We start from the raw sequence: 14,252 nt of genomic DNA on the forward strand, positions 1-14,252 counted from the left end.
GATCAACCAAACTCTCAACGGATGATCCAACAAGGTCTCAACGGATGATCCAACAGAGTTTTAACGGATGATCAAATTCAAAAAGCAGTTAATAGTGACTTGACAGTCACATGGGTTGATTGTATGCAAATGGAATGTGGCAGCCTATCTATAAGTTTTAGAGAACAAAGAAGCATTTTCATTTCCATGCTCAATTGAAGATATTTAAAGATGTTGGATGGAGAACTGAAGTGGCATGAAATTAGACTAAGACACTTTTGTCTTATTAGTTTGTCTTTTTATCATGTAACTTGGTGATATATAAACCAAGAGTAGCAAGTACAAAATCAATCAATCAAGTAAGTAATCAACTAGAGAAATTAGAAAAGGCTGTATCTGTGAAGAATTTCTCTGTTCTTTGTAATTCTACTTGTAAGCAGCTCTGTACAATATTTGTATCACAGAGTTCTCGAAATATATATATATATATATATATATATATATCTTTGGTGGATAAGTTCAATCCACCAGAATTTTTTTAAATACTTGTGTTTAAATTACTTTGTGCTTGAATACATCATTACTTTCATTCCGCACTTTTGCATATTCAAACACCGGTATGTATATTTATTAGAGAAGTTCTTAAAATCAAGAAGAAACCAAGAAATACATTCAACCCCCTTCTGTAATTTAACTGTTAGATTTTCTAGGATTAACATTTTATGTTTGTGTTGGTGTCATCAAGGTCTACCCTAGCATGTAGCCTCTCACCAGCTGAATGTAGTGTATGTGTGGTGATAACAGTTTCATGAAATGTGTCACTTGATTTTGGAAAATCTTGAGATGAAGATTCAAGTTTTTCGTTGTAGGAAGAAGAAATTTGTGAAATAAGATTTGTGAGGTCAAAATTGAGTGTTGGCAACTCCCCCTGAGTAAATGAGGGGATTTCAAATGATGTACCATCTTTGTGTGTGCCAACCAAATTTGTCCTTTTACCAACTTGAGAGTGCTTAAGTTGGGGTGCAGACTCTTTGCAGATTGCATTTGGGAGAATGCTTGATTCAATAGAGACACCTTGTTGAGAAGATGTCTCTAGAGTTTTTTTATTTCCCTCTATTACAATGCATCGTTTTGGGAATATGCAGAGGTGGTTTCTTTAGTGGTCAACTCAACTGCCTTTTTCTTATTTGGCTTTCTGACCAGGTTAGAATCTAGTTGTGTTTGGTCATCACCACTCTCAGAAATTACAGTCCATGGTTCATTCTTTCTCTTCTTTTTACTCACTCCATCCTGTCGAGAGGATGAAGTGGTTGGTTTTCATACATTTCACACAATTCCATCAAAACCACATTCTTCAAATACTCAATAATCTTTGTGTCAAATTACAACGAAAACCAAAAGGTAAAAAGAAAATGAAGAAGTGGTCTCAGTTGTGGAATGCCCCTGTTGATTATCATGTGTTTATACTTCCACAGGACAGGAGCCATAATTGTACTAGGTATAGCACTAGACCTCATGTCAGGCATATGGTAAGGATAGGTTCTAAATCTCTCCAACATAAAGTTAGTTAGATTTATACCTACCTGCCTGTTATTCTTTGTAATTAGTGAACTAAATAAAATTTTGGACACTTGTTTACAGTTGCCTATTTTGGTTATATCAATACCATCAAGTAAATGTATGTCTGCAACTTTATATTTAAAGTGGACATAATAAACCTAAAAAAGAAAATTTTATTACTTCTGTTGGCCAATGGCATTGTGAGCCTAGTGCTGAGTTCTTCCAGGATCAATAACCCCATATTAAGGTGCTTGTTGTAAGCCATGGAGAACACCAGCTTTTGGACCACACTGGATATATTGTCATATAAAGTCTTCCTGCAGTTGAAGGCTCTAACAAATGAGTCAAATAGAAAAGACCAATCCCTCCTGAGATGCTTCTTGTTCAAGCTGGCAAGGTTGATCTTCTCACTGTAGTTTATGAAATCCATGAACTCAACTAGATCTTGTTGAGTGGGTACCTCCACCATGATGTCTGTAGGGATGCCCAATGCTTTGTTAATATCATTGGTATCAAATTCCACCTGATTTCCCTTAATTGAGCATTTTATCACCAAGAACATTGTTTGATTGTCATGCACAATAGTGTTGACCACAGCTGAGTTCCAAAACTCATTATGCACGTCCAGGTACATGATAGGATTAGCAGTTAAGGCACCTACAAGATAGGACTCAGACAAAAACTTAACAAAACTCTTGAAACTATCAGGAGCTTGGTTAGGATCAGTGAAATCTAGGTAGTTGGTACCCTTCTTTGGAATATCAGCTTTAATATTGTTTGCAGCCATTGTGAGCGTATGAATTTGAATGGGTAAGAAATTTGAGAGAGAAAGAGCTTGAAATGAGAGAGAGAATGGTGAAGATTTGTAAAAGCTAGGTCAATTGAGATCTCGAAAGCGTAAAGAGGGGTTATGTCGAGATGTATGGGTATTTATAGAAAGAGGGAAGTGACTTGTCGAGAAGTAGAAATAAACGGTTCAGATTTGCTTGTCGAGAAGTCATGTGAAATGTAAACTCATATCGAGATGTCACTTTCCTGACTCTTATCGAGAACTAGATAGTGACTTATCGAGAGGTAAAATAAATACCCAGTTTATCATAATTGGACCGAATTATTCCAATTTATATGGAATAAATCAATCATAAAATTAGAATTAATTTTGTGTCAAATGTATTTTACTAAAATAATTTATAGAAATAAATTATCTCAGTTCTGAGTTATTGATAAGTCTAAAATTTATATTTGTAGAGAACTCCATAAAAAATATACAGGTGTCGAGATCTCTACAATACTTATCGAGAAGTCACAAAGAGACTTGTCGAGAAGTTCATCAAGAAGTCATAAAATAGACTTATCGAGAAGTCTTAAAGTGACTTTTCGAGAGGTTATTTAGATTTATCGAGAAGTTATAAAGAGGCTTGTCGAGAAGTTCTTCGAGAAGTCAGGGAAAAAGACTTATCGAGAACTCTCAATATGAATTATCGAAAGTCTTCTAGACTTATCGAGAACTCAGTTCTCTATATACTTTTGATCCTTTTCAATTATGTCTTATATCAATTTCACATATTAAAATTGTGAATTTATATTTAGACAGTTTTCGTAAAATTTAAAAAATTCCAAGTTGACAAAAAAAATTGAAAAATAAATATACTGGGAGTTTTGATATATTTATAAGTCATATTTCAGTTAATTTAAAATAAATCAAACTAATTTTGATTTATTAAAAATTAATCTACTGCAATACATTAGCTGAGTTCTTGCCTTTAGGATGAAAAATTTAACATTCCAATTTCACTAACATGTCTAGTGAAAATTACTTCACCCAAAGGTTTAGTGAAAATGCTAGCTAATTGTTTTTCTGTTGGAACAAAAATGAGCTCAATAGTACCATTTACAATTCTCTAGCTAATAAAATGGTACCTTATATCAATATTATAAGCTTTAGAATGATTAATTGGATTAGCAACGATAGATATGGAACTAATATTGTTACACATGATTGGAATTTTGTGTAACAAAAGACCATAATTCATAAGTTAATTTCTAATCCAAAGCACTTGAACACAACAACTTCCTGCAGCTATGTATTCAACCTCGGCTGTAGAAGTTGACACAAATTATTGTTTCTTACTTTACCAAGATACAAGTCTTTGACCAAGAAATTGACAGCTTCCACTAATACTTTTCATGTCAACCCTGCATCCAGCGAAATCTGCATTTGTATATCCAATAGCTTCAAAACCAATTCCCTAAGAATACCCTAATCCCAAGTTTGTTGTTCCCTTTAAATATCAGAAAATTCTTTTTAGTGCCATCAAATGTGATTATTTGGGATTTACTTGAAATCTAGCACACAGACATGTTGCAAACATGATCTGGTCTACTAGCAGTCAAGTATAGCAAAGATTCATTCCTCTATATCCAGATATGTTTACACTTTTTTCTTTCTTATCTTCATCCAACTTGGTAGTTGTAGACATTGGTGTAGATGCAGGTGAGTAGTCAACCATTCCAAACTTTTTTAATAAATCTTTAACATATTTGGTTTGACTGATGAAGATGCCATCACTTCTTTGACTAACTTGAAGGCCAAGGAAGTAACTGAGCTCTCACATCATGCTAATCTCATATTCACTATGCATGAGCCTTGAAAATCTTTGACATAACTTCTCATTAGTAGAACCAAAAATAATATCATCCACAGAGATTTGAACTAGGATAATATCATCACAATGTTGCTTGTAGAATAGAGTCTTATCAATAGCTCCTCTAGTAAATCCATATTTGATCAAGAATTCTGATAGTGTATCATACCATGCTCTATGTGCTTTCTTTAAACCATAGAGAGCTTTTATAAATTTATAAACAAAATCTAGAAATTATGAATCTTCAAAGCCAGGTGGCTGTTGCACATAGACTTCCTCTTCCAATTCACCACTGAGGAATGCATTTTTCATATCCATTTGATACACCTTAAAATTTGAGTGTGCAGCAAATGCAAGGAAAATTCTTTTTCTTCAAGTATTGCAATTGGAGCAAAAGTTTCATTATAGTCAATTCCTTCTTCTTGTGAGTAGCCTTTAGCAACCAGTCTTGCTTTGTTCCTTGTCACAATTCCATTTTCATCCAGCTTATTCCTATACACCCATTTTGTTCCAATAATTCATATGTTTCTTGGTGCATGAACCAATTCCCAAACTTTATTTCTCTCAAACTGATTTAATTCTTCATGCATTGCAATTATCATCCGATTAAAATAAACTCTAAATATATTATCATCTGAAAGTGGATCAAATCCGAAATTAATCCGATTCGGAATTGATCCAATATTCATCCGATTAAGAACTGATCTGATTATCGGTAGGTCTAAATACATATAGGGCATGTTTGGATGATAGCTTATGGCTTATAAGTTCGAAACAGTTTATCGTGACTATTTGTCGACCCAACTTATAAGTTGAATTTAGAACTTATAAACTGATAAGTTTAATGTTAGTAACGACGTATTTTTTCTTAACTTATTTGATTTTTTACTTTTTTTATTATGTGTAATTTTAAAATATATATTTTTAAATATTTTTCTAATTTAAAATTCAGGAATTAAGATAAATTTATTTAAAATTTGTTTATTGTAGTTCATTTAAGATTTTTTTGTGACTTATAAATAAAATTATCCAAACACGTATATAACTTATAAGTATTTATTCAATTATCACTTATCACGTATAAATCACTTATCAATTTTAATTCTAATTCGTAAGCACATTATTGGTGTGGAAAATAAATATAGAAATATGGTTTACAAATCTTTTTTCCGCAATTTAGTGCCTAAAATTGACAACACAATGATCTCTTTTGTGTCAATCAAAATTCTTCACCTTTTCAGCTCCTTGTGTTCCTAAATTACAGGATTTGTAATTTCAATACAATCTGATACATATTTCATCTGAAGTTTGCATCTTTATTAATAATCTTGTTCTTGCAAGAACAACAGGGGGTTGTGGGTGATATGTACTCATTAAAAGACAAAGTATCTGACAAGCTTTCTCTTCTTTTCTCTGATTCTCCTTCAACCCCTCCTCAATCCCAGGTACTTTTTCTGTCTATACATACATTTATGATTATATCTATGACATTTGTTGTAGAATCTTTATAGTTTGATTCAATGTTGCCTTTTATTATAGTTCTTGTTTGATCATGTTTTTGTGAGTTATTAAAGATTGGTAATGTGTGGTTTAAATTGCATAGTTTATGATGAGGTTAGATGTGAATATCAGGGGTGATACATTTATAATTGAATGAAAATTTTGGGAATTTATTTAGAGATTTAGATTTCAGAATAAAGTTAAAAATGCCAATTTGCAGAAAGGTTCTTGACCTGCAACTAGAGGTGGCCAAACGTGCGGGTTCGAACCGCACATTCGGGACCGGCTCGTGAGGAAACCGTAAAATATTCGGCCCGATTCGGGCCGGTTCAAACCCGCACAACCCGCCGAAATAAGCGAACCGAATACGAATTTAATTTTAAAAAACCGGAACCGGCACTAACCCGCACGACCCGCACAGGCGAAGCCCGCGTGAGCCGCACGAACTGTGCAACCCGCACAGCCCGCACGACCCGCACGGCCCGCACATACAACATCCCATACATGAAACCCATCTTATAATCCAAACACAACACAATTATCAATCATTATAAAGCATCAAACATGAACATAGACACACACACACATATGTAAATATAGAATCAAGACACTACACGGCCAACGACAGGGTACTTAGCTTCAAACTTCTTTTCCCAATCAGAAAGAACGCCGAGTTCTTTATCAGTGAGGCCATCAACAGAAGCAATAACATCTTCTTCATTTTTGCTCATTTTAGCAAGAGCCCTTGTTGCATCTTTGCCGGCAAACATGGAGTAAGAACCTCCCGGACCGTAGAAAGAATTGCCGGTTGTGACGTCGAAGATACGACCCTTTATAGCTATGTATATGGGTTTTGATGGGTTTGTGCCATCGTATTGTTTTAGCTCACCAATTGAGATCTCCCGCGAACCCCCAACCCGCGAACCCCCAACCCGCGAACCGCCTGTTCAACCCGTGAACCCGCCAACCCGCGAGCCGAATACGGTTTACGGTATGTCAGCTCAGCCCAGCCCGGCCCGGTTCGTTCGCCTCCCAGTGCCGGTTAAGTGTTCAATTTTTCCGGTTCCAACCCGCTTCCAACCCGGCCCGAACCGCCCAACCCGCACGGTTGGCCACCTCTACCTGCAACAACTATGTTGTTATTATTAAGTTTTGGTTCTGGTATTGTATTAGTGCATTTGTTGGTGTATGCAATCCACAAATGTATTTCTTTGAATGTTTGATTTTTATGTTGGTTTGAACCTTTGAAACTGCGTAAGTTTGTGTTCTTGACCATGTGAACTATGTTTGTAGTTCACGACTCGTACTATTGTTTTCTGGATTTTATTTTTGTTCATTTTGATGCGAAGTTAATTTGTTATCAGTTGCATTCTTCCATAAATTTGTGATCTAGGAACTGGTTTATTAGGATTTCTTTTTTCTTTATATATTTCAGTAATTAAGACGTTCATTACTGTTATAAATGGTATGGTGAAATTTGTACTGCAATTTTTCCTTCTGCAGGCCACACAAGATAGCAAGGAGGGAAAATCTTTTTCTTCTCTGCTTTCTTATGTTCTTCCGTCAGCAAGCTTTAATGGAACTCGATCCGGCAGTCAGAATAATGACATTAAGCCAGTCCAGTCGAGTCCTGTTCGATGGAAAAATAGAAGTTTTTCACAGCAAGATATACCTTTGGAGAACTATGTGGAATGTAAATATAAGTATGTCAATGAAGAAAATCTTACTGTACGATGTACAGAAACAAAGCAGGACTCTGTAATCAATCAAGCATTTGATGAAGAAGAAAACTTTTGTACTCCGTATGAAAATGAAGATCACATTTGTAGGTGTACTAGTAATTCTGATACTTTTGAGGATGCAACTGATCAATGTAGTTTCGGGAAGCCCATGCCCAAACTCACCCAAAAGTCACTTTTCCTCTCAACAGAATTGTATGAATTTCTTCAGTCGTCCCTTCCAAACATAGTTAAAGGTTGTGAATGGGTGTTATTGTATAGGTAAGATTGGTTTGAAGTTATCTCATATAGTAAAGTGTTAAGTTTTCCTTTTTTATTTTTATTTAAATGTGAACCTGGTTTTCTTTGATTTCTTTACATAAAGGGCAGTACGGTGAAACATGGTATATCACTTCGCACACTTATACGCAACAGTGCTGACCTTCCAGGTCCTTGTTTGCTGGTATGCTTACATCTCCATTTCTACATACAGAATGATTTACTTTCCTTGTATGTAGTAACTTTTTGTTGAACCATTGTTTGGCATGATTTATATTTAATACTATTATTTTTGCATACAGATTACTGGAGATAGGCAAGGTGCTATATTTGGTGGGCTGTTCGAGGGTCCCCTAAGACCTACTGCGAAGAGAAAGTATCAAGTAAGTTGTTCTAAAAATTTATAGCAACCTGTTGGTTAGAGCCAACCACAACCCAAGTACCATCACTTTTATTTGGCATTCTCTCCAGTAGTATTCATTTTCAAGCTGATTCAAAAGCTTTCTGCTGACTGCAAATTTGGACAGGGAACAAATCAGACCTTTGTATTCACGACCATAGATGGGGAGCCAAGGTTATTCAGGCCTAATGGTAAACTCTCACATACAATTTGTATTATCCTTCCACTTTTTTTTTGCAAGTTTTATCTAAAGCATTGTTGTGCAGTTGAAGATATTAAGGGCATCTCCAGTTTCATCTTTAAATGTCATATAACTTCATTATTCACTTTATAAATGGAGTATTTCATCTCCAACCATGGAAAGAAACACTGTGCAACTCCAAATTTGGGGAAACACTGTACACACCATATAAAGCAATGGATAATTTATCACCAAAACACCCTCCACAATCTTACTTTAATATGTATCTTTATCATTTAGAATATACTAATTTAGAAAATTAGTATATATTTATGAGTATTCAAAATATTATAAATTGTTTTTATATAATACTTTTGGTATCATGATTGCAGATTCTGTTAATATACATGTCAATTTATCAAGTATTTGAATATGAAGTAGAGACAAGTGATTTTTTTGCTAATTGTGTTTGAGTAATGGTAAAGAGCAAGTTGGGTGTCCATGCCCATGACGTTAGAGGGGAATGAGGGTACAAGAAGGGTAAAAGAAGAATAATTAAGTTAGAAAATGAAGAGAAATACGGGACATAATAGATTACCTTGAAGTCGCACAGGACAGCCATATGGCTATTTTCCTCTGTCGAAGTCCCTGGTATAGAATTGTTGACTTCAGATCTTTATCCTTTGTATATTGCATGTGTCAGCAAGATGAGTCTTTTGGTGGAAAGTGTTCCATTGTCTTTAAATTGAGTTTGAGTACGGTAATCATCCTCATTTAACCTTCAACGTATATGACTTTTAATTAAGAATTTAAGATCTACTTTATAACACTCTCCATCCACAAAAAAGTAGTAGTTTATCAAATAGAGTTGTCAATTGGACTTTTGTAACTTATAACCTTATACTCCCTCCGTCCCCCTCATTTTGTACGGTTTCCTTTTTGGGATGTCTCTCTCATTTCTGTACCAAAAGTTTCCTAAATAGTAAAATTAATTAATATAAAAACTAACCACATCCGCTATTTTTCTCCACTATACCCACTTTATACATTAAATATTGATTGGTCCCACCACTTTGCTCACTTTTCTTACTTCTCACCACTAATTTACACTTCATCTTAACCTCCGTGCCCAAACTGAATGTAAATAATTGGGTGGGACGGAGGGAATAATATCTTTATAAATATGAATTAAAAAAACAGCATAGGAACTTTCCTCTCTTTTTTTGTTGCTAAATATGAACTTTCCTTTTAATTGCTGCAACTTGCAATTTTCAAATTATTGAGCGATCAATATATTAGTTTACTTTTTATCTTCGTAAACATTATTAATTTTTTTAAGCGGTGAAATTGATTGACAAACTCGGCCGCCACCAGTTGTAAACCTGGAAGTAATTTTCTTCACAATATTGCTCAGTTGAGCTAGAGTGTGACAGTGTTGAGCTTGGCCCGGTTGTGCCCCTACCCTGACTTCCAGTTCCCTTTGTATTGATCTGACCATGTCTCTTGAGCATTTCTTGCATTAGACGAGTATGCCAATATCTCTCTCTCTAAATATGTATGTGTGTATGTGTGTGATATCGTTTATAGGGACGTCTGCATGTTGCAGGGACATTTATTAATGTAATGGTGTACTTACAATACTTCTGCAGGTGCCAATCGATATTTCTATTTGTGTTTGAAAGACTTGTTGGCACTTGGAGGGGGCGGAGATTTTGCTTTACGGCTTGATGGTGATCTGTAAGATTTGTTCTCTACGACACTTAATGGTGTGCTCATCTCTTATTTTTTATTACTCATAAATCTTAATAGATTATCATTTGAATTTGTTGTGAAAAGGCTGGCTGGAACTAGTGGACCTTGTGACACTTTTGGGAACCAATGCTTGGCTCATAATCAGGAATTTGAATTGAAGAATGTTGAGGTATTGCTGAGTCTTCAAGTTACCTATATTAGCAAACTTAAGGGGTCTATTTTAGCTCAAACTTCTCTGCTCAACAATTATACTACAGAAATCTTCAATAATCATACTACAGTAATCTTATGTCTTTTGGACAGTATTGACCTTGGGAAAAAAGAGATAATAGCTGGCTATGTGGAATAAATGTCAGCCATATTCCATGTATTTTCTTTTAGTAAAACACCTATTATTGTGTCTAAACTATGATGTTTCACTTGGAATAAAAAAGGATAAAGAACCATGATGATACTTTGTAGCTCAATCATCATGATGAGGTATGTCTAACAATCAGGTTGGCGATACGAATGAATGAATAGAACGTTTCTGTGCTTCTCCATATTCTTGTCGTAAAGCTTTATATATTTACTTTATTGTGCTAAATAAAAGCTCAAGTTTTTTTAATTAGAACTTTCTTTAAGTGCAATAAAAGCATGGGGAACAAGAAATTAATATTATAGGCACTTGGATATATTTACTGCACAAGAACGTTTCTTCATGATGTTATATATACTAAATTGTTGCTTTTTTTTACTTTTCTTCTGTTTGCAGCTTTGGGGATTTACACATATTTCCCGGTATACAAAGTAAAAAAGGAGAAGAAGTTGGGGATCTGCAAGTTGCAATGTTTTCATTTTTCTGTAGAGCAATTGCTTATTCTTTTATTCTCTTTTGAAATGTGGTCTCCCTTTTGTGTCTTGGATTGATCAATTAGTATAGTTGCAAAATTTAGTTTTAAATTTTTAATACATCGTGTTTCATAATTTTTAGAAAGCTTTAAAATTGATGAAGTCATTCATCAAATTTCACTTAAAGTTTTTTGAAGTATAGGGCAAGTAGTGTGAGGAATTGATTCCGTGAACTGTTGGTCATTCTGCATTTATTTATTACTTTATTCACTTAGATTGTTACATAAAACTTTACGAGTGTGTGTATATTTCACTGAGTTTCAAGTAATATGCCTGAGAGCAAACCTAACAAGGTTATTGTGAGTTCCTTAGAAATATTATAAAGTATTAACTCTTAGTGATTTAAGACATAATTTTGAATTTCAACTCCAACAATGATCCTTATCTTTCTTCCTTATTATTATTTAATTAATAAATTTGAAAAAATATGGACAAATGTGGAACAAAGAGAGAGAGAAATGTAAAAAGAAGAGAGAGAAATGAATTTTTTATTGCTAAAATGTTATAAGCGAGTATTAAAAGTTTCTTAAAGATAAAAAATAAAGCTCATGTCTTAGTGACATAACAAAGTATTAAGATATTATTGGAGTGTATTTTTTGTCAAAATTCTTATAATTGAACTAAAAAACTCATATAAGGGAGGGAGTTGTTGGACTTGCTCGTACAAGTATTTAAGTATACAGAGTGAAGAATGCAGATCTCCTCCGTGAGACTGTGACAGTTGGTTCTTTGTTGTGTATACCTCTCTTATAAGTGAGGTGTTTCTGTTTTTGTTTAAGGTATTTAAACTATATTCTCGTGACACTTTAAAATAAAGGGTAACATAAATGACATTCTTATCTACCCTTATCGACTTGGTTTGTGAAATCAGAGCAAAAGTTGGGTGCCAAATTCTGGAAAGATGTCTTCCTTGTTGTTATGCCAAATTGTTGAACGATATAACACGGCATTTACAAACAATGCCAATAAAACTTGGGATTTTTTTTATCATAACAAATAAATGTATTTTTGTAAAATATAATGGCCAATGTTTTTTTTTTTTGCAGAAATAATGGCCAATGTTTTAAACATGACAGTTGATCAATGTCCTAAGCATGACACTCGATGAATGAATGAAATGTCCTTACATATGTTTGGTTGTCCGCTCAAGTTTCTGTTTATTTTTTTCAGCTAAACTATTGATTTTTTTTCACATATGTAGGGCTACTCTAATAAAAATAAATTTAGAATAGAAAATAGAAAATAGAAAATAGAAATCAAATAATTTTTTTTTAAAATTAATTTGAAATATAACACATATGGTATGCAAATTGTTCGTTGAGAGATGTAGAAAAATACAGTGAAATCGGATTTTAAAAAAAATTACGGTTTGACGGGAAATATCAAATTAAAAACGGAGGGAAAAACTGAAATTGAGTGTGGGGATGCAGGGTAGTTGGGTGGTGTGATTTAGGGCGACTATTTGATTAGGTAAATCTAATGGTTTAGATTAGTTCTAAGTTTTAAAATTAAAATAAAAACTTTATAAAAAATGCATTTAACTCTATAAAAATTAACCTCTTTTATGGTTTATGTACTCCTCCACTTCAATTTACTAAGTCAGTATGTAACAAAGGTAGATTATAATTAAAATGATAAGGGGTAAAACTGAAATTTCATTTTAAAATATAAATTAATACACATTTGTTGAGTAAACCGAGTTTTCAATACTCTTAATACACATTTGTTTTTGAAACAAAATAAGAGTGTGCAAAGTGCATTTAACCCTTTATTTTTATAATTAACAAAATTTAGGCCGATAAATAGTATTGGTCTAAACTTATATATTAGCTCAAACTTAAACACAACCTTAGATCATTGTTGAGTAAATTTGGACCGAAAATCAGTCTAAATTTAGCTAATAGGTCACTGTTGAAGATGGTTTTGCCAAAATTTGTATCAATTGTTTTTCTAAATTAACACGTTTCACAAGTACATTGCTTATATTTCAAGATTATAACAACATTTTTTTTAAGATTTAGTTACTATTTCTTACATGAAAGTTGCAGTGTAGTGATTATTTTTTCCAACAAGCGGCATCTACGGGTGAACACAAGGCTGTCGTGTTTCATTGGCCTGCAGTTTGAGGTTCTTCAAACTATCAGATTTAGTCCTGTGCTAATTGTAAAAAACAATCTGCGATTAATACAAATAATCAAACAAGTGTGTGCGTGAGTAAACGAAATCAAACGGAGGAAGAAAAGATATAAACAGAAGAGAGATCCTCGAGTCCAGTTGAAACTGTCTCCTTAAAGTTATTTCGCCTCTCACCGTATGTGCGAGTCGATAGCCTCCCAGGATAAAACGAGGTAGCGGCGGCGTTACGGATAACGAGCACCTTCAGCGAGCTTGAACGGGCACGAAACTATCACCGAGAGAGAGAGATTTGTGTTTAGAGGCGAATATGTTTTTGATGTGTCTAACCCTAACGCCTTAGAGGTGTTTATATAGGTGTAGATAGACTTGTGCGCTACTCTTTTCCATAATTAAATATCATTAATTATGGAATCGGTGTAATACTTGCAAGCTACTCTATTCCATAAATAATTTGAAACAGAATCAGATTAAATATATCAAGACATACACAATATCAATTAATCTGAAACAAAATCAAATTAATTTATGCCATAATATTTGAGCCAAATTCTAATGGAAAATAATAATTTCCATTATTAAGAGAATATCATCATATCTCACACATCTTTTAGTCATAATGCTCAAAAATATGACTTACCAATATGGGACTTATACCCATATTTTCCAACAATCCCCCACATGGGTGAGATTGGTGATCTTAGTAGCACACACCAGACAGACACGGAGTTTGACTTGGTGATAGTTTCTTCGATCAGATATAGCATACGATAGGTAGAGAATGCTCCTTGAACCTTCGCTCGAGTAAGCATACCGACTTTACTGGTAGACAGTAGACGTGCTTGTCCTTGAACTGTTCGACCATTTATGTAAACGATGATATACTTATCACTATATCGTTTCTGACTCGTTCAGCTCTCATGAGTATGTCCATTTTGGCCATGGATCATCGTCCTGATTCTGCAGAAGTTTCTAAAGAATTATGCCTCGCAATTCTCCTTTGAAGCGGCCCCACTTCTCTCCCACATAGGTGATCTTTATCTTATAGAGTAACCCGCGTTTACTCAACTGAATTCCATGCGTTCACTCCTGAGCTCCATGTATTCATCAAAGATCATTAAAGGCTCAAAGCTTAACCTCGTACCTTACGGGTCTCACTGTTTCCTCATCATAGGAACAGGCCAGGGGTTACCCCCACAGTGATTTGGTCATCA

The 14,252-nt window shown here is 34.2% G+C and overlaps 2 protein-coding genes across 2 annotated transcripts; one reads left to right on the forward strand and one right to left on the reverse strand.

The window, feature by feature from the left end:
• Positions 1–5,354: 5,354 nt before the first annotated feature.
• LOC141677997 (uncharacterized) lies at positions 5,355–10,963 on the forward strand. Its single transcript, XM_074484169.1, has 8 exons — positions 5,355–5,629; positions 7,188–7,684; positions 7,793–7,865; positions 7,984–8,064; positions 8,209–8,272; positions 9,912–9,999; positions 10,099–10,183; positions 10,769–10,963. The coding sequence occupies exons 1-8, from the start codon at positions 5,549–5,551 to the stop codon at positions 10,805–10,807; spliced, it is 1,008 nt and encodes a 335-aa protein (XP_074340270.1). The 5' UTR covers positions 5,355–5,548; the 3' UTR covers positions 10,808–10,963.
• LOC141677608 (putative steroid-binding protein 3) lies at positions 5,925–6,589 on the reverse strand (the record flags this gene model as incomplete). The annotated part of the gene is made up of 1 exon (XM_074483611.1): positions 5,925–6,589. A coding segment is annotated over one exon (303 nt), but the record flags the coding sequence as incomplete, so codon positions are not given.
• Positions 10,964–14,252: the final 3,289 nt, after the last annotated feature.

The sequence above is a fragment of the Apium graveolens genome, chromosome 8, assembly GCF_009905375.1.
Source record: "Apium graveolens cultivar Ventura chromosome 8, ASM990537v1, whole genome shotgun sequence".
In the NCBI taxonomy this organism is placed as follows: Eukaryota; Viridiplantae; Streptophyta; class Magnoliopsida; order Apiales; family Apiaceae; genus Apium; species Apium graveolens.

Coding starts and splice junctions, on each gene's coding strand:
- LOC141677997 (XM_074484169.1), top strand. CDS start 5,549: ATGTACTCATTAAAAGACAAAGTATCTGACAAGCTTTCTCTTCTTTTC. Junction 8,273..9,911: donor AAGGTTATTCAGGCCTAATG/GTAAACTCTCAC, acceptor ATACTTCTGCAG/GTGCCAATCGATATTTCTAT. Junction 10,000..10,098: donor TTACGGCTTGATGGTGATCT/GTAAGATTTGTT, acceptor TGTTGTGAAAAG/GCTGGCTGGAACTAGTGGAC.